This window comes from Candoia aspera, chromosome 7, assembly GCF_035149785.1.
Source record: "Candoia aspera isolate rCanAsp1 chromosome 7, rCanAsp1.hap2, whole genome shotgun sequence".
NCBI lineage: Eukaryota > Metazoa > Chordata > Lepidosauria > Squamata > Boidae > Candoia > Candoia aspera.
In genome coordinates, this window is record NC_086159.1 from 58176561 (window position 1) to 58204270 (window position 27710).

Genomic DNA, 27710 nt, shown 5'->3' on the forward strand with positions numbered 1-27710 from the left:
CTCGCAGCACTGGAGTTTTGTTTGCTTTAATAATAGTCCATGTAGCTGACATATTGGGTGGTGGAGTGGGGATCCTTGGTTAATGTTGGTTAGGTTTTATTGCCCCATTTATATTAGCAGTATATATGCATATTGTGTACAAGAGAGAGAAAGAGGGAGGAAAAGGAATGGTTTCCTCTTTGTAGTAATGCTTCCTATTAATTGTGTAGTAAAAATGAAATTACCATGCCATAACATTGAGCACCATGTTAAATGACAACCTCAGAAGAAACTGGAAACTACTATCTGCTGGGTCACCTGGGGATATTCTGCTGCAGCTACGCATGGAAATAATTGGTTGGCTAAGCTCTCTTGCTGGAAGCCTTCCTGTTTTGTAAAGATTAACACACATAAACCTGGAAAAAGAGGAGCTTAAACTAACCTAGCCACCTAAGCAACACAACAGAAATTTCAGTCTTAAGTTTAAATGGAGATCTCGGGAAATGTCTGGCCATCTACACAACACCTTTGTAACTACCAGCTGGCATCTCAGGTAAAAATGTTGCTGTTCAGTAATGGCAATGTTCACACTTATAGCCTGGTGTTGTTTTCAGCTGTAATGCAAATGATTGAAAGAAACTGTGAACATATATCCATAGTCCTTCTTTGCCAAGGGCACCTTTCGAATCCAGATAATTTCCCCGCATCCAATAAAAAGAAAACAGCATGTTTTTTTTAGTTTTTTACATACTTTTATAATGAAGAAAACAGCATACTTACTACAAGATACTATCTGGAGGTTCCAGAATGAAGATAAGTTTGCATGACTTCATTCTTATCAGTGTTTTCATATCAAGCAGACACAAGCATTTCTGGACTTCTAAATAAGATTTATTTATTTCCAAAAATGCCTAGGCCTAACCTTAAATCAGCTTATTTTTTCATGTCCCCGCCCCCAGGCTTCTACATGGAATATACCGAATGCAAAAATACATTCTACATGAAAAGTACCATTTGTCATATAAGGAATAAATCAGCCGTTTCCTCCCCCCCGCCACCTTTAAAAAAAAGGTTCATAAATGCTTGCATTAAAAAGCTCTTCTTCGGGCATTCAGGTTTCCACTACATTGATATCAAATTGTGACACAGTATAGATTGATTTTGGCCCAGTATCTTCCTTAGATTCAATTTTTCAATAGTAAAACTAGTACCAAAAAACAAATGTTCTTCCCGGTATTGACTTAAAGTGTCTGCTATGAATAGAAACCACTGTGAATGGGGCAACACATCTTCCTGGTTAGACATTTTATATTATCTCCTACAAAAAAATGCATCAGTTCAGTTCTGCTATAAGAGGAAACAAGGTTTTCCTGCTGTGATGGCAAATTGCAGAAAACCCAGCCCACCCCAGGCCCGCTTCCTCCATCTTTCCTCTCTTCTTTTATATGCCATGGGAAATAATGGAAAGCTTAACTATTCCTTGGATCTGGGTCATGGTCAATATCCTAGCAATTGAGATTAAACCTGAATTTAAAATCAGTTTCAGCCTGGTTTCTTCTCAGTAACAAATAGTTTAATTAATACAAGAGATAAGGAGATGTAGCAAGTTAACTTCTAAACCAGATGTGGAAAACTTGTAGCCCTCAAGATATAGCTGGATTCCATGTAAATCATCCATGATTGTTGACCATGTTGGCTAAGACTGATGAGGACTGGGTCCCAACATATCTGGAGCACCATACTCTCTTGACCCCTGTTTAAACCATGAGCTGTAATCTGCAAACAAATGGTAAATATATTTGCTGGAATGATACGATTTACTCAGTGCCTGGGTAGGAGACTTTCTGAGAATCTCACATATACCTTAGTGATGGAAGAAAGGCAGTATATATACTGACACAAATGGCAAAGGGATGTTTAGTTCAAATTTCATTTCCCTACAGTAATAAAATATCAAAGCAATGTGTGAAGGTGAAAGGTCCCCTGTGCAAGCACCAAGTCATGTCTGACCCTTTGGGGGGATGCCGCTGCTTTCGCAACGTTTTCTTGGCAGACTATAGCAGGGTGGTTTGCCAGGGCCTTCCCCAGTTGTCACCTTCCCCAGCAAGCTGGGAACTCATTTTACCGACCTCGGAAGGATGGAAGGCTGAGTTGACCTGAGCCGGCTACCTGAGAATCCAGCTTCCACTGGGATCAAACTCGGGTCATGGGGGCAGTTTTCGGTTTCAATACTGCCACCAGCCACCCTGCGCCACACGAGGCTCATAAAGCAATGTGTAGAAAAAAGGAAAAAAATCATAAACATTTCTAGATAACATTTTGGTATTACACATACTTCTATATTGTCCAATCAACTCAACTTACGGTGGTTTACAAGAATAAAAAAAAAATTCAGCATGATAAAAAATAACTCTGCCTAAAATCTGCAACTTTGGAATATAAAAACAATACCAGCATAAAAACAAGGGGAGAAAAGGCAGCATATCACCTGTAATTATATACACATTGGATATAATTGGAGTTTGGATTTTCCCAAACTCATGACCTGCATATGTGGTAGATCAGTGATTGTCTAGGATTTCTGACGTTTCAGTTTCAATGAAGGATGCTAAATTGGAGAAAGCTATGACATCAGTCCAAGATAAGTATACTGAATACAGTATACTGTATACAGAACACACAAGCGTTTGAAAGTAGGGTGTCAAAGACAAAATATTGGCTTTACAACAGACAGAGACAAAGTGTGTAACTTAAAGAAATAAGGAAAGTTTCCAGGGTATTTACATATACCCATATTAATGTGGAAACACACACACAAACCATGCTTGGACACATGTCTGCATATTAAGCAGAAATAAACAAATAAAGAAAACTTCAATGTGACAAAATTTATGGAGGTAGTTAGCACAAAACATCAGCTCATATTTGAATCAGCTTTTCCTTCAAATATTAAAAATTATTGAAAGGACTGAAATGATGATTAATGCTTCAACTGAAGAAAAAATAAATAAATATGCATCATGGGCATTGCATCTGTAGTGTACTCATGGTAAAATGCTATTTTTTTAAAAAAAAATGATCAAACTATGTTTAAAATAAAATGAATTTTTTAAAAAGCCTAATGAACACAGTAAAACCAAACATTTGATCCTAGTTTTAATTTTGCAAATGGAAGGAGGGTAAAATTCCACTTGCTGAATGGATAAGTTTGCAAATTAAACTCCTTTTCCAGTCATCCAACCAAAGGTATATATCTGTTTTGTAAATATACTTCATTTGATTTAAATGAAAATTTGAATCAAGATGCAGTGATAGTTAGACCAGGCCCACTGACATTACTGTCAATATTTTATTTTTATTTATTTTATTTATTGCTCACATTTATATGGCCACCCATCTCACACACGGCAACTCTGGGCGGTGTATAACAAATTGAATAAAAACAGTGAATAAATAAAAAAAACAATTATTTTAAAAGGATAAAAGTAATTATTAAAATAAGAATATTATTTTAAAAAATTAAAAATATATCTCCCCATGGAGAGAGCAAGAATGTCAATCATATTTTTATATTTTTATATAACTCCTTGAAATTGCTCATACAAGTATACAAATAGAATACATCTTTAATTTATAAAATAACAACAATCAGTAATAGAAACACCTATCCTAAACCAGACAACAAAACAGTCAAATTACAAGGATTAACCACAACATTTGTTTTCAAAAGACAGTGTGGTCCTAGAGAGCCAGTTTGGTCTAGTGGTTAAGGTGCTGGGCTAGAAACCAGGAGACTGAGAGTTCTAGTCCCACCTTAGGCATGAAAGCCAGCTGGGTGACCTTGGGCCGGTCACTCTCTCTCAGCCCAACCCACCTCACAGGGTTGTTGTTGTGGGGAAAATAGGAGGAGGAAGGAATATTAGGTATGTTCCCTGCCTTGAGTTATTTATAAAAATAATAAAGGCGGGATAGAAATTTTTTTAAAAATAGTTATTATCCTGAATATACAAGTATCTTCAGTTATAATTTAAAACAAGTGCAGGAACAGCCATATTTATCTTGGAAGAATATTCTACACCTCAGATGTTGCCACTAGAAACCCTTCTCCAGATCATCCCACTTGAGCTGTACCGAGGGAACCAAATTCAGGGCCTCCACAGCTGAATCTAGAACCTCCAGTACCGTCAGCAGTATTGGGGGAGGAGTGCTTTCAAAGAGAAAACAAAGTTTTATAGACTAATATTAACACCTTAACTTGATCTCAAAAGCCCTCAGGTTATGCTCCCGTTCCTCTACAATGATCCAGAATGGTTCGTTTTCCTAATTTCTAAGCTTAAGGACTAATGTAACTAACTTAAATCCCACTGGGATAAGTTAGTTAAATTGAGTACATCTTGATCCCAGTTATTACAAACAAAATAATTCAAACCAATATTTAAAATTAAAAACAAAATGCACTGCATATCTAGTATAAAAGTAGGAAGAAGGAGAAGGCATCTTAAAAAACCATGCAATGTATACAAGTTTATACATTTATTAGATCAGTAATGTGGATAGTCTACATTCCTTGGTTGACAAATCAGATAACAAGTTCTTTTTTGTTCATTTTAGACAGAGTAATATTTTCTGTTGTCCTGTTTTAAAATATACATACAGTATATTTATTTCAAAACATACCAGAGTGAGTTCCAGTAATAGACTTTACAAGCTACTGACAGCATTTTACAGACATATGGATGGAAGAAACAGGAACACAGTCCAGGAAGTAATTGCTAGAGGGCCCCAAGTAATAGAGAAATGTGATGACCTAGGTACAGGCCCATCATCAACAGAAAGGAGGGCCATTACCATCTGGATCTTGCTGATCCTCCTTCTTGTGGGCCTTCTCGGTTCATCTGCCCAGTTAAGACTGCACTCTGAACTCATGCCCTTGCCATCTCCCATATAGACTACTGCAATGCGCTCTACATAGGGCTACCCTTGAAGAGCATTCAGAAGCTTCAGCTGGTCCAGAATGTGGCTGCACGGACAGTTACCGGCGCTGTAAAATCAGCCTATGTGACACCACTGTTACGCAAGCTGCATTGGGTACCGGTTTGCTTCCGGGTCCAATTCAAGGTGTTGGCTATCACCTTTAAAGACCTGCATGGCATGGGACCAGGGTACCCGAGGGACCCTCTCATCCCCATAACATTGACCCATCCCACCTGGTTAGGCAGGGAGGGCATGCTACGGACCCCATCAGTAAAGGAATTTCATCTAGCAGGGTCCAGGAGGCAAGCCTTCTCTGCTGTGGCAACCGCCCTTTGGAATATCTTGCCCCTGGAACTGAGACAGGTTTCCTCGCTCTCAGACTTCCGGAAGAAACTGAAGATCTGGTTCTGCCGCCTTGCTTGGGAGGGGGAGAGCGATAGCCACACCTGGGGATGGCTGGCACCATAGCACCTCTTAGTGATTTTGTTCCATCTCCACTTGGATTTTACATTTACATTTATTTTTATTTATATTTTAATGGTAATTTAGGTGGTTATGTTTTTAGTGTCATTTTATTGTAAACCGCCCAGAGTCTTCCACTGGGGGAGATGGTGGTGATATAAATTTAATAAATAATAATAATAATAATAATAAGGCCCACTGAGGAGGCTCTTCCTTAAGTTCCTAACCCTTCTAAAAATGTCTATTCCTTGTGAACATTTTCCACTTGCATCTGTTCTACTTGCAGCCCTTGCCAAGAAGCCTCAATTCTCTCAAAGCATTTTTTCATCAAAATCTCAGAGGAGGACAGCAGCACTCCTGGGGTGAATGAAACACATGTAGCTATGCTTCCATTTTGATTCTGACATTTTGACAAAGTAATATTTTTAACTGTAGTTATATTTGGAATGATAGCCTCTCAGTGGAATGCATATAGCACGGGAATGAATTTTGATAAAAACTGTTAGCATGCAATTTCAGATGGAGGAACTGCCAGAAATTCCTTTAGTCCCAGTGCTGGGGTTGGGGCGGGGGAGAGGGAGAGGGAGAGGAAAGAGCAGTAATACCATGACATTATTCTGATAACACTTACTGCTGTAAAAGGGGTTCTGATATATTTCAGCAACTCTGTACAAAACTCTTTTCATTCCCTTCATAAATAAGTAACAAATGGAAAAAGAAGACAGGAGAATTCAACAGCTAGCACAATAACATGCCAGTTTGTTTTCTTCCTTCTAATTATACTTTTCCCCTGCAAGAATGAATCACTTTTCTAGCTTGAAAAGGGAAAGGACAGAATTGCCTCTTTAATTTCTTAGACGCAGCTGCAGTTTTAGCACAAACTTCTAAATTTACAGAAAAGTATGCATTCAAAAATGTGGTTGCTGCACATTTTTGAATGTGTAATGCTACACAATAGTAAACTGCTCAAATAAACTGTAGTCTTGATCCAACTCTAATAAGTAATCCTAAATACACTGAGTAAGGTTTTTTTTTAAAGGTATGATTTTACAATTTTGCATTTGATATAAATAGGATGGCTCTGTTTTGCTGCAGACATGTGGATCGTTTTCTGGAAATAAAGTTTAATGAACATACCAGGGTTTATATCTCAGTCAATATTTATTTATTCCATACATTTATCTGCTGGATTGATATCTTATCTTCCTTCCAGGAGCTCAAGGCATTGTACATGGCACCACCTCTTCTCACGTTTTCCCAACAGTGAGTTAAATTGGGCTGTGAAAGAGCACCTGTCCAAAGCCACCCAGTGAGTTCCCATGGCTGAGGATGGACTTTAAACAGGGTCTCCCCAATCTTAGTCCTACAACAGTCACCACACCATATTATAATTCTCAGATTGGAGACCAACACAACTTTGCTAACTTGTTTTGATGGTTCCAATAACATCAAACTTAGCAAATGTTATCTGGATTAGGGTGACTGCCTGGTCATCTAATACAGAATATACAAATTCAACTTCTTCAGAGGAAGGAAGCACTGGAAGAAAAGGCCTGCTGCGCTGATTTCAATGAATGTGGTTTCCACACACAGTTGGCATTAACAATTATGGAAAGTGCCATTGAAACGGATGACATTTTCTAACCCAAAGACTTTTTAAAAATATGCAAAACTGGATCCATCGGTTATATGGTTAGGTAGACCATTAATGTAGCTCTTAGCTGTCACACAGTGAAGATTTTGCTCCTTTCCATAGTATGGGAACAAGATAAAGCCAACTGTTTCTACAGCATGAATAAAATAATAAATAACAAATATATAATAAAATAGTAAAACAGAAATTCTCTGGTATCTAAACTAGGAATGTTTATTTATGTATTTATTTATTTATTTTTCAAATTGCTATCATGGCCCACCTCTCCCGAAAAGGGGACGCTGGGCGGAATAGCGTGATTTTTTTTTGATATGGAAGAAAAATACCCATTTATATAATAAGGCACCTAAGAACAATCCCAAATGGATCACATTAAAGCTCATTACAAGTGATTTTCATAGAATTTACTTTCATGTTCAAGAAGGCATCATATACAGGTAGTCCTTGCTTAACGACTGTCCAAATTTATGACAGCCTTGGAAAAGGTGTTTTACAGCCCATAAAGCACTTCTGACCTTCATGAAGCATCGTGGCCCCCCCGTGGTCACATGACCACATTTCAGATGCTCAGCATCCAGCTCACATTTATGATCGGTTGCCAAGCACCCCACAATCATGTGATCGCCATTTACAATCTTCTCTGCCGGCCTCCCCAGAAAGTCAGTGGGGAAGTTGGCAGGTAAGGTTGCAAGTGGCGGGGATGGAGGGGAGGGGAAATCCTTTGTGGGGCTGCAGGAATGAAGCTCAAATCCTGAAGAAATCTGCTTTGTTCCTCCAGCCCACTAAGAATTTCCCCTCAATGCATGGAGGGGAGGGGAAACCCTTCATGGAGCCGCAGGAACAAAGCTCAAATCCTTCACCAGGCAGCTCTTTTGCTCCGTCCACTTAACAACCCAGGAGATCGCTTAACGACCACAATCGGGAGAGCTGGGATTATGGTCATTGAGTGAAGTAGTCATGTGGGCATCTCACTTAACGGCCAATTCACTCAACGACCAAGATTCCAGTCCCAATTGTGATCGTTAATCAAGAACTTGTATTTGACAGAAGGAATTGTACCAAGAATTCAATATTTAATAGAATCAAAGTCTCTGAACAAGATAAATTTTTCCCCATATACTCATACTCACTGTAATTTCTTGTTCATAGGTCCAAACACCACAGGCCAGTTCAACACAGAATATCACAAGCAAACTTCCAAAATACTGCAAAACACAAAAAAGCATTCCATTTTTTAGTATTTTAAACTAAAACAAATCTTAGAAAGTTATCTTTTCTACCCATAAAACCCCAAAGGAAAAAATACAGCTATCTTAAACAAAAGCACAAACCAACTAAACTGGAAAGCATACTTTTCACAATTTTAACAATCTAAAATAATAACCTAAATTTTGTGCTGCATTATTGGTCAAAATTAATTTGGTCTTAATTTCCTGAATGCTCTTTTTTATTGTGGTTGTAGAAGACTGACCTTGTCTGCACTTAGAAGCTAAGAAGGGTTAGGCTTGGCTAACCCATGGATGGGAGACTCCCACAGAATCCCAGAGCTAGAGACTAGACTGGGAAATTTATGTTTAGAAAATCTTGAACAGAGGCAACAGCAAGACAATTTTGTACTATTGCAAAGAGAAGACTGCATGGGAGAGTCCATAGAGCCACCAGGAACGGAGCTCGACTCAAAAGTTATCTTTACTCTTTATCTTAATAGGAATCTCAGAAAAAAGAGGGAAAACAGCATTAAGGAAATAGGCAGTAGGAATGAAGTGCAATGATTCCAATGAAAAACCTCTCTGCGACAATTCTATGCATCAGATTTTTCTCCAATGCAAACAGCATGTCTGGGGGTAGCCTTACAACCATTTTGGCACCCACAGATCTAATCCTGTTATCAATCACATTACAAGACTATTTATTTGCATGTCCAATTTGTTCATATCTAGTTTGGCTTCAGATTGGACAAATGAAAATAGTTAAAAAGCCACTTCAAGCCCCTGAAATTTCACACACACAGAGACAAAAAAACCTTTCACAGAATACCAAAAGATAATCTTGGAGTCATGATTCTACAGAAGCCGATCTTTTGATTTCTAAAATGTAAGATGATAGCCATAAAACTTAGAGACTTGATTTACAGATGTGATTCTATGGGTTTAACAAACTATCTGCATCAAAGAATTATTCTATGCTTTGTACAATATGGAAAAAGTGAAATCACATCCAAAGTCCATGTGTGACTTGCACAAGACCACAAAAAAGTACAAGACCTACTACAGAATATACCACTTACAGCATTCACCTCAATCCTGACGATATGGCCCAGGGGATAATGTTCTTTCACCCCATGGCTCCCTGTATAAACTTTGAATTTCCAACACAGATAAGTAAAATTAACTGGTCTGTTGACTTACTCTGAAATGCAGTCCACTGAAATTAATAGAGTTGAACTCGATGGTGTAAAAGATCAGCTGTTTTGCTAAGTTAATCAAGCTGCAAAGATACTTATGGAACTGCAGCAACACTGGTCACCAAGAATGTAGTTTTAATGAGTAAGGTTGAATGAGAACTTGGCAGGGGTTGGTGGTATTGTTTTAGATAGTATGTTACATAACCAAAGTTGTTCACGTTGAAGTTTTACTTTTTATGATCAACATGCGAGGCCACAGTCCACAATATCACTGATCCACAACTGCAATTAGTAATTACTATTACTATGTAAACTGCATCAATGCGATAAACTGCAGACTAAGAAAAATGATGCAATTAACAGCTCAACATCTGTACAGTATGCTCAAATGTACATATTCCTTCTTCCAGTAATCTTATATCAGCAAGATAGTCAGTATTATTATTCATATCACAGAGAGTGGGTCTGAGGATCACTGGTTTATTTAAGGCTACCTTGTTAATGAGATTGAACCAAAAGCCCTGTGTTTTACAATACCAAATTGTAGTCATTATGCTATTTTGACTTTTCAAAACTCAGCCTAAGCAATCTGTCAATTAGATCAACTTCCAGGACAGATATAAGAAATTATTTCTGTTAGCTTCCAACTGAAGGGAACTTGAGTTGGCAAACTTTAATAATACTAGCATATTATTTTTAAGTTTCTTTTTCTAAGTCAAAACCCCAGAAGATGTACATGGAAGTTTAGAGATGTACTGCTCTCTTATTTACCACTCCCACTAATTATAGATACAAGGGATGCCAGAATAACAGAGACCAAATTCTAATAGGAACAGCCCTAACTTGCATAAAATCCTGAGTGTACCAAGCAAGATCCAGTAAACATGACTTTTTGCATTTTGAACAGCAAGTTCAAGTAAATATACTGTAGTGGATTAAGGGACATGCAGGCTAGTTGATGGCTATGGGCTCATCTACTGTATCTTTCCTGCTTGCCATGGTCTGAAAATGCCCTATAACCATTTATCATCTTCAAGCCATCCCCGACCCACCATATAGGCAACTTCTTATTCCAGTTCAAAAGTAATGTTCCAGCTTCCTCTGGCCTGAGCTATACCATCTGGTCCATTTGAAGCACATCATTCCAAAGTGATTGTATCAAACTCCTGTGGGCCATCTGAGGCTGCTGTGGGCAACCTAACCTGGTTCCTGGCCATTGATTTTTAGGGCTATCTTCCTTTTGGCAGTGAGAGAGTCAGGGCTTTCCCACTGTGCCAACTAACCACCTCTCCCGCTATACTTGCCAATCCATGGCTAGCAGCAGAAGTGGGGAGAGTATGACGAGACAGTCTTTTGGGTGCTGATTCTCATGGTACCAAAGTGACCTGCTTCCCCACAAAATGGCAGTTGAAGAGACTATTTCCCCACTTCCATTCCCACATGGAAGGAAAGTGAGGTTCAACTTGTTCTTCAGCCCACATCTGTCCACCCTTCCAGCTTAGGAACTGCATTTTTATACAAATATCTAGTGGTCTTCTGGAAGAACATCAGCTTTATCGTGAGGCTGCTGGCCGCAGAGCCAGTTCCACACACTTCTTCCCTTCCCAAGGAGGGAGAAATGGAGGGAACAGCTCCTTTTGTTCCACAACTCCAAACCCAACTCCATGGGATCAGCAAAATCATTGGAAAAGATCTGTGGCTCTTCTGCTGCCACTTACTGGAACCATAGGAAATGTTCCCCACCCCATCTCCCTCCTTTTCCAATTTATCTTGACAACAGAACCCCTCCTTAAATTGCCAAGACAGAACAGGGGTTGACAGTGCAATCAGCACTTCTCTAAGACCGCAAGCTTCTCTGGATGACAGCACTTTACTGCTGCTTTGGGGAAAAGCCCAATTGCTTCTTAGAGCCACTGTGCTCTTCCAGTGAAAGGCAGACCAGCCAGTCAGTGTTGGCTGCAGGTCCTCAGAGTAATAGGCACTACAGGAGCAGGTTTTGTGACTAGCCTGCCAAAGCTCTGGGAGAAATGAAACCATATGGTGAAGTTGGCAGGGAAAGCATAGGCGTTTGGGAAGTTTTCTCTCTTTTCAGTGCTACTTTGATAGGCTGTGTAACTTCGCTTTTGCTCATATTTTCTCCCCCGTTTGTTTCCTGATTTAATGGTGGCTATATTTTTTGTATGTTCCATCTACTCCTCCTGTAACTTAATTCATCTGTCTTAGTCCCCAAATATGCACTTTGGGGAATATGTTAAAATAAAATGCGGACAGGTGCTAGGAAGTTTGGGGGGTGGGCATATGCCACAAGCATCGAGTTATGCAAGCGGGCGGGTATGTGGGTACTGCGGGGTGATGGGCCGGTGCTGCGGGCAGGCGTCAGGGAGCATGGGAGGGTATGTAGGTGCCGCAAAGGTAGGTGGGTGCCACAGACAAGTGCTATGGAGTGCGGGTGCTGTGGTGGGTGGGCAGGTGCCGCAGGCAGGTGCTAGGGAGTACGGGCAGGTGCACAGGTGTCATGGAGGCGGGTGTTGTGGGCAGGCAACTTGTGACTTCCTGCCAGCTTCCCCACTGACTTTGCTTGTGGGAAGCTGGCAGGGAATGTCGGAAATTGCGATTACATGACCGCAGCTCACCACGACATTGTAATTGTGAGCTGTGACCGTGGGGATGCTGTGGCAGCTGGAAATCTGAGGACCTGTCACAAGTCGCCTTCATTCAGCGCTGTTGTAACTTTGAATGGTCGCTGAATTAAGTGGTCATAACTTGAGGACCACCTGTACTCTGCTATACATGCAGAGAATAAAGCTGCATAAGTTTAACACCAAGAGTGTGTCCTATCAAGACAGCCCTTCTGTACACACAGTGGGATATGTCCTGCTCACAACAAATGGGAAAACACACTGAAGCTTTCTGTCAGATTTGTAAACTGAAGTTGCTTCTCAAAGATCACAACCAGCTGTGTCAGAAAAAAGCAACACAGGAGCAAAACGGTTATACAGTATATCCAAGGTTAGCTTAGAACTGTTTGCAGTCAGAAAATAATAATCTTTAAGGGTTTTCCCCCCCCAAAATACTGTCTTCCCTATTGTAAGCATTTTTATTTTTTTTCCTCTTTTCTGCCATTGTTACAGCATTTCTAGAAATTAATTTCCCAGGGTGCATCTTCTACTTTATTATTGTTTTTTTTATTTCATTGATCAGTGATCAACATGCATGCAGTATGTCCTATGGGCTGACTTCGCAATAACGTATGAGGCAACCAGGCAAGCACTACCAGCATGGAAGTGTGGAAAAAAAAACACTCCATAAGCAAAAATTCAGTCATTTCTTTTGCATTCAATATATTGGCTGATATGATTCACAGCTAAATGAGAACAGAAAACAAGGTCTTTAATTTTGGTGGTTTTCTGTCTTCTAGGAAGTCTGCAGAAAGTTTATGAATAACTAGAAAAGGGGGCCTTGTGCAATATCCATGGTGAGGGTATGCTTGTTAAGAACCTTGTGCGTATGAAGTGGTCTAAGAGTTTTTAAACCATTGTTTCTTTAAAAATAAAAGCATATCTAAAAAAAAACAAGAAAGCTAAGCTCCAGTGTCTAGAATTACCCCTGGAAAACAATCTTACTCACATAAAGTTCTACATTTGGAGTGAGAAACCTTAGGGTTTCTAAATATGTTACACTCCAACCCCCAGAAGCAGCAATCAGCATAGCCAATAATGAGAAATGATAGGAGCCCTTCCTTCCTTCCTTCGATTTGTTATAGCCACCCAACTCCAACCGACACTGTGTGATGTACAGAACCAGAAAATCCATAAAAACAAATAAAACATAGTATCTAAAAGGCAATTATCCTGTCTCTGATCTACATGTTCACATAATATTATAGAGAAAGAAAGAACAAAAGATGGAGGTTGCCTTCCCTTTTTTTATCCACAGTTTCTGGAGACAATATTATTCAGTCACACTCGTGTGATTTCCAGGACTATCCCAAATTAATTTGAAGGCTACAGTCTTGGAGAGGCTTCTACCATTAATTAAGTTGAAAGAAAATAAAGGGGGGAAAAATAGCTCAAAAGCATCAGACTGTTTAGTATATATTATCGCCTCAAAAATCTTCTTTCAAATAATTTTCTTCCAAATAAAAATAATAGGTTGGGAATTGAACTGTTTTGCCCATAGGTAAATCCTAGAATCCTTGGGGCAGCTGGGTGAGTGAAAAATTAACACATGGCTTGCCAGTGGTGACTAATGAAAAATTATGCCTATCATGTTCATGCATTACTGACCTGAAACACAAGAACTGTTAAACCCAAAAGAGAGAAGATTGCAGGTCTGCATAGGAAGGGTGAAGCATGGGAAATAGGTCTATTCACTGGAGGTCAGTGATGAAAAAGTACAATTAACTTGCCACCTCTTGTTGCAAAAGGTCTCAATATTAGAAAATGTATTTTAAAAAAAGTGGGAGAATGGTAATCTGTATGTATTTAATGTCTTTCTAAGAACGTGGGCAAAAGAATCAACGTACACAGCCTGATGGCAGGATAGTTTGAGGCATGTACAGGTAGTCCTCACTTAGCAACCACTTATTCAAAAACCATTCAAAGTTACGATGGAGCTGAACTGACTTACAGCTAGTCCTGGAAGTTGTAGCCATCACAGAGTCCCCATGGGATCGCGATTTAGGCACTTGGCAACTGGTGCACAATTACAACAGTTGCAGCATCCCATGGTCACATGATTGCAATTTGTGATCTTCCCTGCCAGCTTCCGACAAGCAAAACCAATGGGGAAGCCAGTAGGAAGTTGCAAGTCAAGTTCATGTGACATCACGCTTAATGACCAAGTGTGATTCGCTTATTGACTATAACCGAAACTGCCATCGTAAGTCGACGTGGTCATGTGATTTTTTGCTTAGGGACGGAGTTCCTGGTCGCAATTACAGTCATTAACTGAGGACTACTTGTACATTATTCGCACATATAGGGTAAATCAGAAGCATATAACATACAGGATTTAGATGTTAGGAATGATGAGAGTTGTGTCCTATGTAATTATATGTACAAATTTCCATCGGCAAAGTTGCTTCTTCAATTGCCCTTTTCTAGAACAAATAAATAAATAATGAATTGGCCTTCTCCCAAACAGATGAGAGAGCAGGGATATCTGTGGCTCTCCAGAATTGCTGAAGCATCCAGCATCCCTTACACCTTTGGTCATATTAGATGACATCATTGAGACTTGCAGTTTAGAAATGTATGAAGGGCCTATCATTCCCATGATATTCTAGAGCAATTTAAATATACTGCCCACACATATACATACATACTGTACTTGAGATGAAGTACTATTTAACATTAGTATTTGTATGAAGAGAGCCAGTTTGGCATAGTGGTTAAAGGTACCAGGCTAGAAGCTGGAGGACTGTGAGTTCTAGTCCTACCTTAGGCACAAAGCCAGCTGGGTAACTTTGGGCCAGTCACTCTCTCAAACCTAGGAATAACGCAATGGCAAACTATTTCTGAAAAATGTTCCCAAGTGTCCTGTGATTGACTTGCATCTTTCAATTAACACCTGGAAGAGAGGCTACTTAGACCCTTAATCTTCATTAATATCTAACCTTCCTTTGCTGAAACTGATTCAGTTGAACTCAGATGGTGGAGGGGAAAGATAGGTTGCAGGGCTATAAAACTTGCCCAACGAAAGCAACCCCACTGTGAGTCATGTTCTGGAAACCTTCCCCACCATTTGGGCTCACCCCACTGTTCGAGGCTGTATCCTTCTAACGCTGTAAGTATATTCAGGGGCAATCCTTAATAAACCTTTTTCAAGATTTATTATTGTCCTGGCGTCTTAAGTGTTCTTGTTCTTTGGTATCCATCCTGCAAATTCTAAATTATGCACTGACACACAAACTAAAGGGAACACCAAGATAACCACACAGACTTATCCATGTAGTCATCAGGAGTCAAAACTGATTTGACACACACACACAAATCATATGAAGCCTTCACCTTTACATTTCTACACCATCTCTCTCCCTCTCTCTCATATCTACTTACCCCATTTCTATTGGTGCTCCTGAATGAACTGCTTGGATACCACAGCCTAGGTTATTATCTCCCTGGCTGCTACTGCTGTAGCTACTTAGCTATCAGAAAGGTGGTGGGGCTAGGGCCTGGGCTTAGAGAGTCAAGGAAGACCTTGAACTTCATGGCCTATGAGTACCCCACGTGAAACTCTGACAAAGTTCTAAAGAAAGGAAGACACCTAGGAGTACTGACTAAAGAATTGTCTGCATTGTCTCCCATCTTCATACTTGCAACTTATAAAGGAAAGGGCATGCTTGTTTATCACAATTTTTAGTCCAATGGACCAAGCTAGGTACCATGTCTACTTTTCAAATATTTTACATTCATAAAATGAATGTACACAGGAGTCATGTATTAGCAAATAAACATGAAGGTTTAGTGAAGTATTAAAATCCCTAGTGGCAGGCTATTAAAACAATCCAAGGAGAACCAGACAAGTTAATTGGACAAGGAATGCTACTACTGGGTGGACTAGAAAGAAAATGAGAATGGATTGAAGTTACTGGATTCCTGTACAGAAAAACACCCTGAAACAAGTTTGTAGAGATTCCACTTGCTTTTCCTAAAAATGACAAAGATTTCAAGGGCTACAGATTATGTGATGATGGTGATCAGGATGAATAATTCAATTTGCATTCTGTTTTTATACCTACAAAGTAGAACACCTCATGTAATACACGAGATTTTCAGTTAGCCTGTTCTCTACTTCAGCAGTGATTAGAGAGATGCTATAGGCAAGGAGCTGCAGAATAAACCTTTAGGAAAATAAAATAAAAAACTGGCATATATAATATGCAAAACATATCCCCCAATTGCTAACAACACGATGGGTAGCATTTCCCATCAGCTACCAGATTTCTTTTAGAAAATACCATCCTCAGAAGAATGATTTAGTTCCAAAACAAATTTAGAAGGAAAAGTCAAGCAAAAAATCTCCCAACAACCCTGTTTTTGTAGCCTAAGATTACTATTACTCTAATCGTAGTTAAAATCTAACAAAGCATGGGAACACTACAAAGATCCCTCTGGAAGACACTGTTTTTAGATTTGATTAAAATAATGGAAAGTTGAATTCTTGAGTGCCAAATCAAAATCTGATTTCTTTTGCATGCCCAAAGAAAGACGTTTTCCCAAACTGGAGCAAGAGGAGGAGTCATTCAAAAAATAAATTAATGTCACTAGATCCTTAAAAGGAAATTTGTTCCATGACAGAAAAGGTTAAAATGAAATTGCAATCTTAGGTAACTTTTGTCTTCAGGGAAATCAGTACTGAACTAAATGATTCACTCATTTTGAATTATTTGTTAAGAATTATGATATGCACAAATACTAACAGGTTGTTTCTTTAAAGAGGGTCTTTTTTAAAAGTATAAAATATTCTATCAAATGTATATTTTTCCAGAGTAGTATGGTGCTTCCCTGCCTTCCTTATTTTAATACAGTAACAGCTATGTAATATTCTTTATCATTTCTCAAGCTAATGAATTCCAAATATTTATCTATTTATTCCTGCACAATCGAATAGAAATGAAACATCTTTTCATCTGTTTCAAAGATAAAGTATCTGTGCATATCATAATTTGTGAGCAAAGAGAGATAGCTAAAGCAGTCACAATCCTATACACACAATAGGATTTTCTAGAAAGTTATTTAGTGTTAGGGTTCCCTGAAGACCAAAATTCAACACCATTATTTTAGTAACAAGTCGTCCAGAAAAACCTTTTTGAGACCAGAAAGCCAACTTTCAGTTGGTTTCTGTTCAAATTCTAGATGAAGGATATCTCATTCCAGCAGTCCTCAACTTTTAAGCAGAACATTACATTGCCACTGAAAGTTTTTGTGGACCACTACATAAGCCAGGTTTTTGGTGTCCTCAGGACCCAAAAAACTAAGTATTAATTTTTAAAAATCTGTAAAGAAAAAAAATTGAAATCTTCCAAAATCACTAAACCTTGTATGATCTTGACTCTGTCATCTAAAATCTTGTCTGCCAGATCCCACAAGATTTTTAATGAGAATGCTAAATTTTTTCAAGACATTTCTATTTCATATGCTTTCAGCCATATTTACACCTACATTACAGTCTACCTACACCACCCTCATAAATAACCAGAGAAAAGGATCATAAACCAAGTACATGTGTACTGTATACTCCTTATTTATACTCCTCTTATTTTATTTAGGACCATTCTAAATTTCTTACCAGTACTTTGTATTCCATGGAAAAAATCAGTAATGTAGCAAGGAAACCACAAAATACTGCCTTTTAAAAAATAGTATTTAAAAAAAGATGTTGCATTCTTGTCTCACCTAAATATCCAGCATTGGCCATTCAATGATAGAAATGTCCAAGAAAATGGATAAGCTATATAATGCTATTTTTCTTCATACTGTCATGCTAACTACCTGTCTGTTGCTTCCTTATTTTCCCACCATGGCAAATTGGATACTGAATGACATATTGAAATTATTCATTTAATAAACAAAGTCCAGTGTCAAAAATTATAAGGTAACAGAGCTACTTCACTGTTATTTCTACACTAATGCCGTATCCACATTCCATACCAATACATACATAAATAAATAAACTGCAGTTACTCATTTACTGCAATTATTTCTTTTAAAAACACAATTTTGCCATATTTGGATTTTGATGGGCAGGCCACATCAGATGGACAAATCTAGTCCCAAGGGAGAGGAAAAAGCAATTCATTCTAGAATTTACAGCATGAAAAATCATTTCACATGCAAGTCTTATTTGCAAGATATACAAATGTCTGGATTTTATCTGATGCTCTGACACATTTGGCTCTGTCTGCACATCCAATCATAAGACAGCCTAATCGTTAATAAACTAAGTTATTAGACATTTTTGGTCCAGCTTATTAGAAGAGCAAGTCAATTTACAGATTCACTGTACCATGGTTATGTTAAGCCAGTACTAAAATAAAAATCTTTCACCTGTTCAGTAAGGGCCTTCCAGTGTTTATCTGCCAAACATTCATTTTTCATCCATTTTTCTGATAAAGGCTATTATTGAAGAGATTTGTAACATCAGCTCTGAGATACGTTCCTAACAGATTTTTCTTTGTTATACAGACACTAGTCTACAGGAAAGCAATAATTCTGGACCACATGTTTTTGTTGGATACAACAAAAGCCTACTTTTTCATGTTGCTTTTAAAAAATCCAGTAAGACTTTCAGAGTTTTTACCACATAATGCTTTTATTGCCTGATTAAAATGCTAAGAATATCAAGAACAGACAATGTAGAAATTACTATAGGGCATATTCAAAGCTTAATCAGAGCCCTTATTAAGAGCAACAAAAAGATTGTGTCTCTCATCATATGAAAAATGTATTTTCCATATCACTTAAGAATATAGACTACTTCCGTATCTGGAACAGGCCAACATGGTCAGAAGTATGGATTCCATCAAGCTTAGGCCTCTGCCATTTTCTTAATGCTGTATCAGCTGGAGCTGTGCATGGCCAATCTGCCTAGCTTTGGAAACAGCTCAGCCTCTTGCTAGACTGTCCATTTTAACTTGTTCCCAATTCCATGAAATGATTGGAAAAATGGAGTTTATTCCTCTTATTATCTAGTAAGGGAAAAATAAACATGTAAATGGCTATACTGCTGTTCACCGGAATGGGATGAAATCTGCAGGACAATTAGGGCCATTACAGAAGGATAAAGTATGCCAAATTTCCCTGAAAACTGGTGGGATTTTGTAGCTGTAATTCTTTAAAATCTGTGTTTTTAAATGTTTGCAGTGTTATTGTTTGAGACTGAATCCATTTAAACTTGCATAAAAACAGTTGCTGTCATGTGTAATACACACAACAAATTTCAGAGAAATAAAGGGTCTACAACGATGGTAAGTAATGTACTGGAACTTGGGAAAGATGCAGAAGTAAAAACTTGGTACTTTCCATACAAGAAAGCAATTGTGAAGGCTAGCTAAAATAGCTCACAAATCATCATCACACAAATGCCAAGAATGAGAGACTAAGAAGCAAGAGAATTGAATGAAAAGTAGAAAAATTACTTAAAAAGCGCTCTACCAGTTGAATGTGGAAAAAAGTCCAAGTTTACAAAAAGAGTATATATATTAGATATCAAATCGTAGAAAAATACGAAGAAATTAGTAATGATATTCATGTGATAGTCTCACTTTACAGTCCAGGATTTCACACTATTATCAGAATGTTGCAGCTATATAATAGAAAACAGTTATTGCTGTCTGTAATGTTCAATATTCAGGAAAATAGATTGTTCTGAGACGAACTAATCTTGAAGGAGCCATCCATGACCATATTCTCATTGAATTAAATGGAAGTTTAATCATTCTCTGAAGCTTGAAGGGCTGACCCCCACCAACACTAATAGCATATTTTATTCTCTGAAATTCTAATGTTCTACTGAAATGCTATTATCTTAAACACCAGAACATCTAGCTGAGAAAAAACAAACAACACAAAATTGTCCCTGTAAAAGAAGGGAATTACCATTATTACCCTCCTTGTCCCATCTGCTTTTATTTTTAGACCTGTGGGGGTGGTGGGGGGCAGAAAAGAACTATAAACCTGTTCTTTGTACTGGCTCCATTTCCACAATAGTGAAATTGATTCACAGCTGTTCAGAAAGCTTAACACTGTAGAAATGAAGAAATTATTATGTACCCAGCAACTTAAACCACACTTCACTGTACTGCTCCAGCACATACCCCTATTAAATCAACAAGGCTCATGCTAAAGAAAATCATTAAACAGACAAAACATTAGTGGTTCCAACTTAATGCATTTTGTAAAACTTACATAGAGAGTTTATGGAAAAGACAGTTCAGAGAAAAGTCAAAAAACCCTTTAAATGGGCTCCCCAAAACTACTGCACTGATTGTTTATATTCCTCAACAGTCTCCTTGTTCAATGCATAGCTTCCTTAGAAGAGAGACCTTTTAACACTTGGCAACAATTATGATATAAAGCTTAATGCTGAATATATGCTAGCTTCTTCAATAATTAGGCCAGGTTTGCAGTTAGTCATTTTCTTAAGCAGCTTACTGCTTTAGTGACCTCCTGGCTTCGAATGATAGGAGACAGAAACGTCCAGGCACACACACTTTAAAAAAAAGTGGCTCAGGTTTAAATTGGGACATGCTCAAAACCTTGTGTGGACTCTGGGAAAACGTAGTTTGGTGTGTTTTGGAGGCTATACATGAGACTCCCCTATTTTTTGGTCCTACACAATTTTAGTTTCATAGATTTAAGGAAGGATGAAACAAAGATAACACAATACCACACACTTAGAATACATTTTCATAAACATTATGAGAGTGTGATCCAGCATGTCAGTAGAACCAGAAGCATGTATAGTCTCCAAAGCAGTGTTTCTCAGCCTTGGCAACTTGAAGATGTGTGGACTTCAACTCCCAGAATTCATGCTGGCTGGGGAATTCTGGGAGTTGAAGTCCACACATCTTCAAGTTGCCAAGGTTGAGGAACACTGCTCCAAAGCATTAGATCCCAATTCTAAACCCACAGGTTTCACAAGAATCAGCAGATGCATACAGTGACAATAGTAGACTCTATATGACAATCCTGGGGACTCTGGCTCCATTAAATTGGGAGATATAAGCTGACTAGTTTTCCAGTGGACTTTCAGTAATGGGATAGTATCTCTGCAATTTTGTTCTCCACTTTCCTCACTTTCTTCATTTTTAAGGAGGTGGGAGCAGGAGTAAAAAGCCTCTGAAAGGCAAACCACCTCCATTACTGTCCTTAATTCCACACCCATACCCACACACAACAACCACCTGAAATCATATCCATCCAAATTCAGTAGCGAAAAGCCAAATTATCACAGCATGATTTCACAGTTTGCTGTAGGAGGTAAGCAGAATGGAAATGGGAGTGATTAGCCTTCTGGTTCAATACCCATCCTTATTTATGAAGTAAAGTCCTAAAACAATCATGGCACCAAATGTCTTTTTGCCCCCAAATTTCCTCGGTGTGATCTCATATTGCTGGGGGTTCAGGCCACCCACTGTTTGCCAAGCCCCACTCTAGGCCAAGGTGGGAAATCCAAACAGGTACATGTTTTTCTATTGTCCGTCACCATTGCAGGACTTACTAAAGAAAAGGTTATTTTCTCTTGGTAGGGTCCAGCATTGCATCACATTGATACCAAATGATTACAAAAGAAGAGGATTAAGGACATCTCTTCTGTAATGGTAATGTACCATACAGAATCTGTATTGGGCTCGTCTGATCTCATGACATTTGCTGTGTGACTTATTTCTAGCCCAGCAATGCTATTTTTGAAATCATAGCAAAGGAGGGCTTCTAATTTGTGTTGTTGTAGTTCTGAAGAGATTCTGGGAAGACTAGAGTACCATTAGGAGAAACTCTTGTCTGACCACAGCTCCTATATCACAGGGTCTTTTCAATGCAATAGATGTTGGCTTGGTAGCTAGCAGTTCCCTCTCACAAGGTTTCGAGGCAGGCAGAAGTGAAGACATGCACAGATTCACTTCAAACTGTTCATCAGAGACTGGAAAGTGGAAATTATGGTGGAGTAGATAAGGCACTATAAAAATATGCTAAACCATCACAAGACACAGGCTAGAAATTGAACACAAGTGTTTTCATTCATCTGGTGCAGCATCAACTCTTTAGGGGATCCATAGCATCCAGCTATTTAGCATGTCCTACATTTTCAACGAGATAAAAAACCTTTTTAATATCAGCTAGGAAGTAATCAACAAGTAAGAAGAACAAATGAAACATTTATCTTATGAACACAGCCACACAATCCACCCTAAAAGTAGCAGAACAAAATACTTACCATTAGTGTCTGGTTATAACCTTAAAAGAACTAAAATCTAAGCATACACCATGGGAGGGCAACTTCATAGGGAAGAAGGCATTTCTTCTAAGCAATATACTTCCATACATATAGGAGTTTGGAAGTTTAAGCCAACATATTGATTATATTCATCAAGCTGAATGTTATTTAATCTAGGCAAATAATGGTGGCTACTTTCTTCTACAAGTCCAGTTCAGCTTTCTTTGGTGTTGCTTATGGTCTTTTAACGCAGCTTATTTTCAGTTAACACAGCAAACCTACACAGATGCACCCAGCTTGCATTTTAACCCTACAGAAGCCTTCTCATTTTAAAACTTTCTGTTCAGGATGCTGTCAAATAAGTGTATATACAGTAGCAACAGATGATAAATGCAGCTGGCCTCCAATGCTATTAGGGAGGCTAAACATGTCAGTTCAGTTTAGACTTACATCTTGTGTTAAACCAAAAGGCTTCCATCTGAGTTATATTTTACCTCCAGGTAGCGTTTTGCGAGTAAGTGAAGACAATGGGAAGACAACGATAGCATTAGAAAGAAAACTCTGGGTAAACAGAATATAGAAATGTTCATTCTTCCCTGATGTCATTTTATTTTATACAAATTGTATATAATTTTATTTATTATACTGTATATTTTACTAAATAAAATTTAAAATATATGTTGTTCTTGTAGAACCTCAACATAAGACTCTTGCCATGACTCACACAAAAATGCTAGAATAGGCACATGAAATTTCACATGCAGAACTCAAGAGCACATGGTCAACTATATGACCACCAGGTATTTTAGACTACTACTCCCATAAGCCCTACCTAGCAAGGGAAATGAGAAGGAGTAATAGGAGGTATACTCCAAAACATCTAGGAATGGGCCCACCAATCTGGTGCCATGGGTATCTTCTTTGCCAATAGTTTCCCTGTCCCACCTGGCTTATGTTAATCACTTTTTCTGAAAACATTGGAGCTGCCAGATTGCAAAGCAAAGAACCAACACACAGCATTAGATTTACAGGTAGTCCTCACTTAGCTACCACAATTGGGATTGGCAACTCAGTCACTAAGTGCAGCTGTCGCTAAGCAGAAAATCACATGACCACGGCTTACATAATAATACGTAAATATGTTTTACGATTTTACTTCTGCCATCTCTATTAATTCTGCTCGTAGCAAGCCAGTTGCAAAGCACATGAATGGCGATCACATGACCGTGGGACACTGCAATGGTCATAAATGTGCACTGGTTGCGAAGCACACAAATGATGATCATGTGACCGGAGGACACTGTGATGGTCGTAAAGGCAAGGACTGGTTGTAAAGTTATTTTGTTTAGCGCTGTCGTAACTTGAATGCTCGCTGCACAAGGCAGTCGGCAAGTGAGCACTTCCTGTATTTCAAATAATGCCTCTTAGCTTTACAAATTTTTTATTTACAAAAAATATCATGAGAAAATAAATATGATGGGTAGCTGAAGCCCAATGTTTTTGTATGACATATGATAACCAGCCCAGAGAAAAGGGGCGATCATAAGTTGGACACTAGCACACTGGGAAAATATATCAGTTTACTTTCTAGTAAGTGTTTTATATTTTATGATGGCTATATTTATTCTGGTTTTTTTAATCATGGTAGGCATTCTGTAACAGCATCAGCAATGTGTTTCAATATTCAAAATATGCCCATTATAAGGTCTGTGGACTTCAAATATAGGAAAGGCCACTGAAAGGCCACTGAAAACAACCATCTCTTAACTGAAGCATTCCTTTTAACACCTTTCAGAATTTGGAGATATTCTTCAAATATCTTCTTTCTTTTTCCCAAATGTCTCCTGGCCACCTCCCTCATCCCCCACCAAGAATAGAGCATCTTCTTCTTCTCTCTCTCTTTCACTTTCCACAGTACATCGCTTTTTATCACTGAAATGAATAGTAGTCAAAGGCTTGCGTAGGCCATTGCTTTATACCAGATCATTTAGCCTGTATTTATATTTCAAATTTCATCACCGCCCATCTCACTCAAAGAACAATGACTGGCAGCAGCATTCTGGATTCAGGAAGAGAACTTTTGTATCAGCAAACGTCAGTTCCATTTTTGACTGGAGATGCGTTGGATGAACTTGGGATCTTCTGCATGCAAATAATTTCTATACTGAAATATATTTCCTCCCCATAAAGTGAAAGGAATGCATTAAGAGATCCAACTGGTATGAAAGCCAATAGTTATTCTGCCTCAAATAACTTTAATAAATCCAGTCTATTCCTTCTTGCAAATATCCAGTTTCTTGATCACTCTAAACGAGCTTTCATGATGCACAATTTATAAATCCGTCCTCCAATTTCTTTTTCTCACATACTGGCTTGTTTTTCTAATTCTTAGGGGGCTTTAGTTTTTCTTTTTGTATAGTTTTTTGAGTAATATTATTTTTATAAGATAGTGGAGGACAGTAGTGATTTTTCTCCCCCATTTCTTATCTCTCCATTTTTTTCTACAGCCTCATGGGCTATCCCTGATTCCTCATCTGAAATAATCTCATGGAAGAAATTATTTCATAATGGCTTCCCTTGGGGTTTAAGGGAAGATGGAAAGATGCAGATTGTGGAAAGTTGATTGTGCAAAGAAGACAAAATGCTTACACAAACCTTGGCCACCTTCTAACTAAGGTAAGTGCAAGAATTCAGTATCCCACTGCTGAGAATTAAATCAAAATATTGTTATCCTTTAAGGAAAAATCTGTAAGACATTTATTTTCCATTAAATTAAATGAGAATGATTGAAAGAATGCAGAATTAATTTCCAGCACAGTATTAACATATACAGTTCCATCATATTTCATAGACACTTCTAACGTGTATGTAATAGAAACAGTTTTATATATAAATTCAACTTTGGGGTGAATTCAGATTAATGGGTACTCTAACACTTCAGTTCTAAAAAAGCCAAGAATGAAAACAAAAGGGACAGAAACATTTTAATATTTCACTGTGTTTTCTTTATCTTTCAGTTCATCTGGTTTTACATAAGCTCATCCTGCTGAGCCATTACATTTTCTTTATTAGTGTGAAGAATGAATTATTGATTCCTGTTTGCACATCTCCACATTACAATGGTAAACAGCTTATTTAACAATTAGTCAAGAAATGTAGTGTATTTAGGAAAAGATCATTTATTTTTTGCTTATCAGTTGAGCCAGCAAGAGCTGGTTTTCAGGCTCCTGAGAGTGAAATATTGTTGGTTAAGAGTTTCAGGAATGTCTAGGCTTGATTTAATGAAGTTTGATTGCTCTACACACAGTACATGTGTTTACCTCCAGATTGTGTTAAAAAGCTGTCACTGGGGGTTTTTTTTTTTCTTTTTTGCTTCTCTGGCATTTCAAATAAACAAAAGAGAAAAAATACAAAGGATTAACCTCCATTGGCTCATTTTGGTTTTTTTAACGCCCTGCAGATTTTTTTTAAATGCTATAAAACAAAACATTATTCTGAGACTTTAAAAGGCAGAAAAACCCACTGGATTAAAATTTCTGAAGGGCCTGCTTTAGAACACGTGCAAAAGGCATAGAGGGGTTGGGTTTTGATGGCTGGCGAATTACGTGGAACTATTTCTTCCTGTGATTTGGAAACGTCTTCTGTTGATACAGCCAAAAATTCCCTTTTGTCTTTTTTGCAGCCAGCAAACCCCGCTGATTCTTACTCTGGTTGTACTGTAATCAACTATAGTTTTAAAGATCTTTTTCAACATGCATTGCTGACCAAAGAAAAGAGCAGGCTACTGTTGCACTGTCTTCTGGTTTGGTTACTGTTCTTGCTTGGTGCGACCCAGCTGAGCAGCATGGAGGAAAAGCAGAGCTAACAGAATTTTGAGATTTGGTAATGAACTCACTTGGACGTCATGGGCCTTGGTAAAAGTCTGATCATCTTAATCCCCTATGCTGGTACCAGCCTTGGTAAGAGCTGAATTGGGCTGTAAAGACATGCTGGATTGGGCTTAGACATGCTGGACATCAGCAGTCCTTTCATGGCTCCAAAATGGATAAGAACTAATAACTGGGCCTTTCTTGCATGGGGGAGGGGGGCCAGAAGATTTGAAAGGGCAAAATGGTTGTCGTAAATCTTGCAGAAGCTTCAGACGTTCATTTTACCCCTTAAAGTTCCCGAACCCTTTGGGTTTAGGAGTGTAGCCCCCAGGAGTTTTATAAAACCTGGTGTAGCCCTTGAACCTCTAAAAGGTCCATACCTCTGATCTAAGACTAGGGCACTTTTTTAGTGGCAATGGCTATTAGCAAGCTGTTTTTAAAACACACACACACACCCCTACACACACAAAACTAAACCCCCAAAACTCTTCTTCGGCTGAACATTAACTAAATGTCACATCAGTGAATAAAAAGAAAACTTAACTTACCCACACAAGCAATAAAAGGTTTCTTTTCACTGTTCCACAATATCCCAGCATTCCAATAATGATAAGGAAACAGCAGACTGCAATCATGACTGGGTGGACAACTGGAAAATAAGTAGACACAACTGCCTCCTCCACTCTGAAAACAAATGAAACATAGATCAAGTTTATAGAGTAGAGCCCTGCTTCCCTTCAAAGCCATAAGTTTAGAAAATAGTAGTCTTCTGGGGAAAGAATGCAGAAATTATTTTCTTATCAAGAGGATTCTGTTATCAGGCGGCAATGCCCTTTGAATTCAAATGGCAATAACCTACAGGTTTTTTGGTTTGGTTTGGTTTGGTTTTGCAACTAAGGTAGCTTTAACTCATTATCCAGCAATTACTGGAACAGTAACTCATACTGCTATATCAATGCAAAATATGCCCTATGCACATGGAACTGCTTTGAGATAAGCAAACTGAGTAAGGTATGAGCTACAATGAAATCTCACAAGAGGCAGAATATTAAATGCCCCAAGAATTTGTTCCAGGAACGATTCCAGTTCTTGCCACTCCTCTCTTGACCATCAGAAATATGTCCTTTGCTTTTTGCTTCTGGAACTGCAGTTCAGGTCCACAGATGGCAGAGGGCAAAGTGAGGTAATACTTTTCTTGAATTTTTTTCTTAGCAATTAGTCACGATAGAATCTCCATGTTTAGAGATAGTATAGTTTTCTAATTAGCCCACTAAAAAAATCTCTCAAGAAGGACTTTTGCCAACATGCTTCTCCATTTGTCTGGCAATGACTAGAAAGCTGGACTAGGTGAGATTCGAGGTCAAACTGCACATTATTTTAATGATATAGGATGCAACACTACAGCCTTGTGTGTAGTAAAGAGAGCCTT

General features: G+C 38.4%; 1 protein-coding gene across 2 annotated transcripts in view; it reads right to left on the reverse strand.

Annotated features, from left to right (window-relative positions):
* TSPAN12 (tetraspanin 12) overlaps window positions 1-27710 on the reverse strand; it is a 65754-nt gene that overhangs the window by 15308 nt on the left and 22736 nt on the right. For both annotated transcript variants that reach the window (XM_063309530.1, XM_063309531.1), the window contains exons 4-5: window positions 26830-26965; window positions 8200-8274 (exon numbers count right to left, since the gene is read on the reverse strand). In XM_063309530.1, coding sequence (XP_063165600.1) covers window positions 8200-8274; window positions 26830-26965 — 211 coding nt within the window. The remainder of the gene's footprint in view (window positions 1-8199; window positions 8275-26829; window positions 26966-27710) is intronic.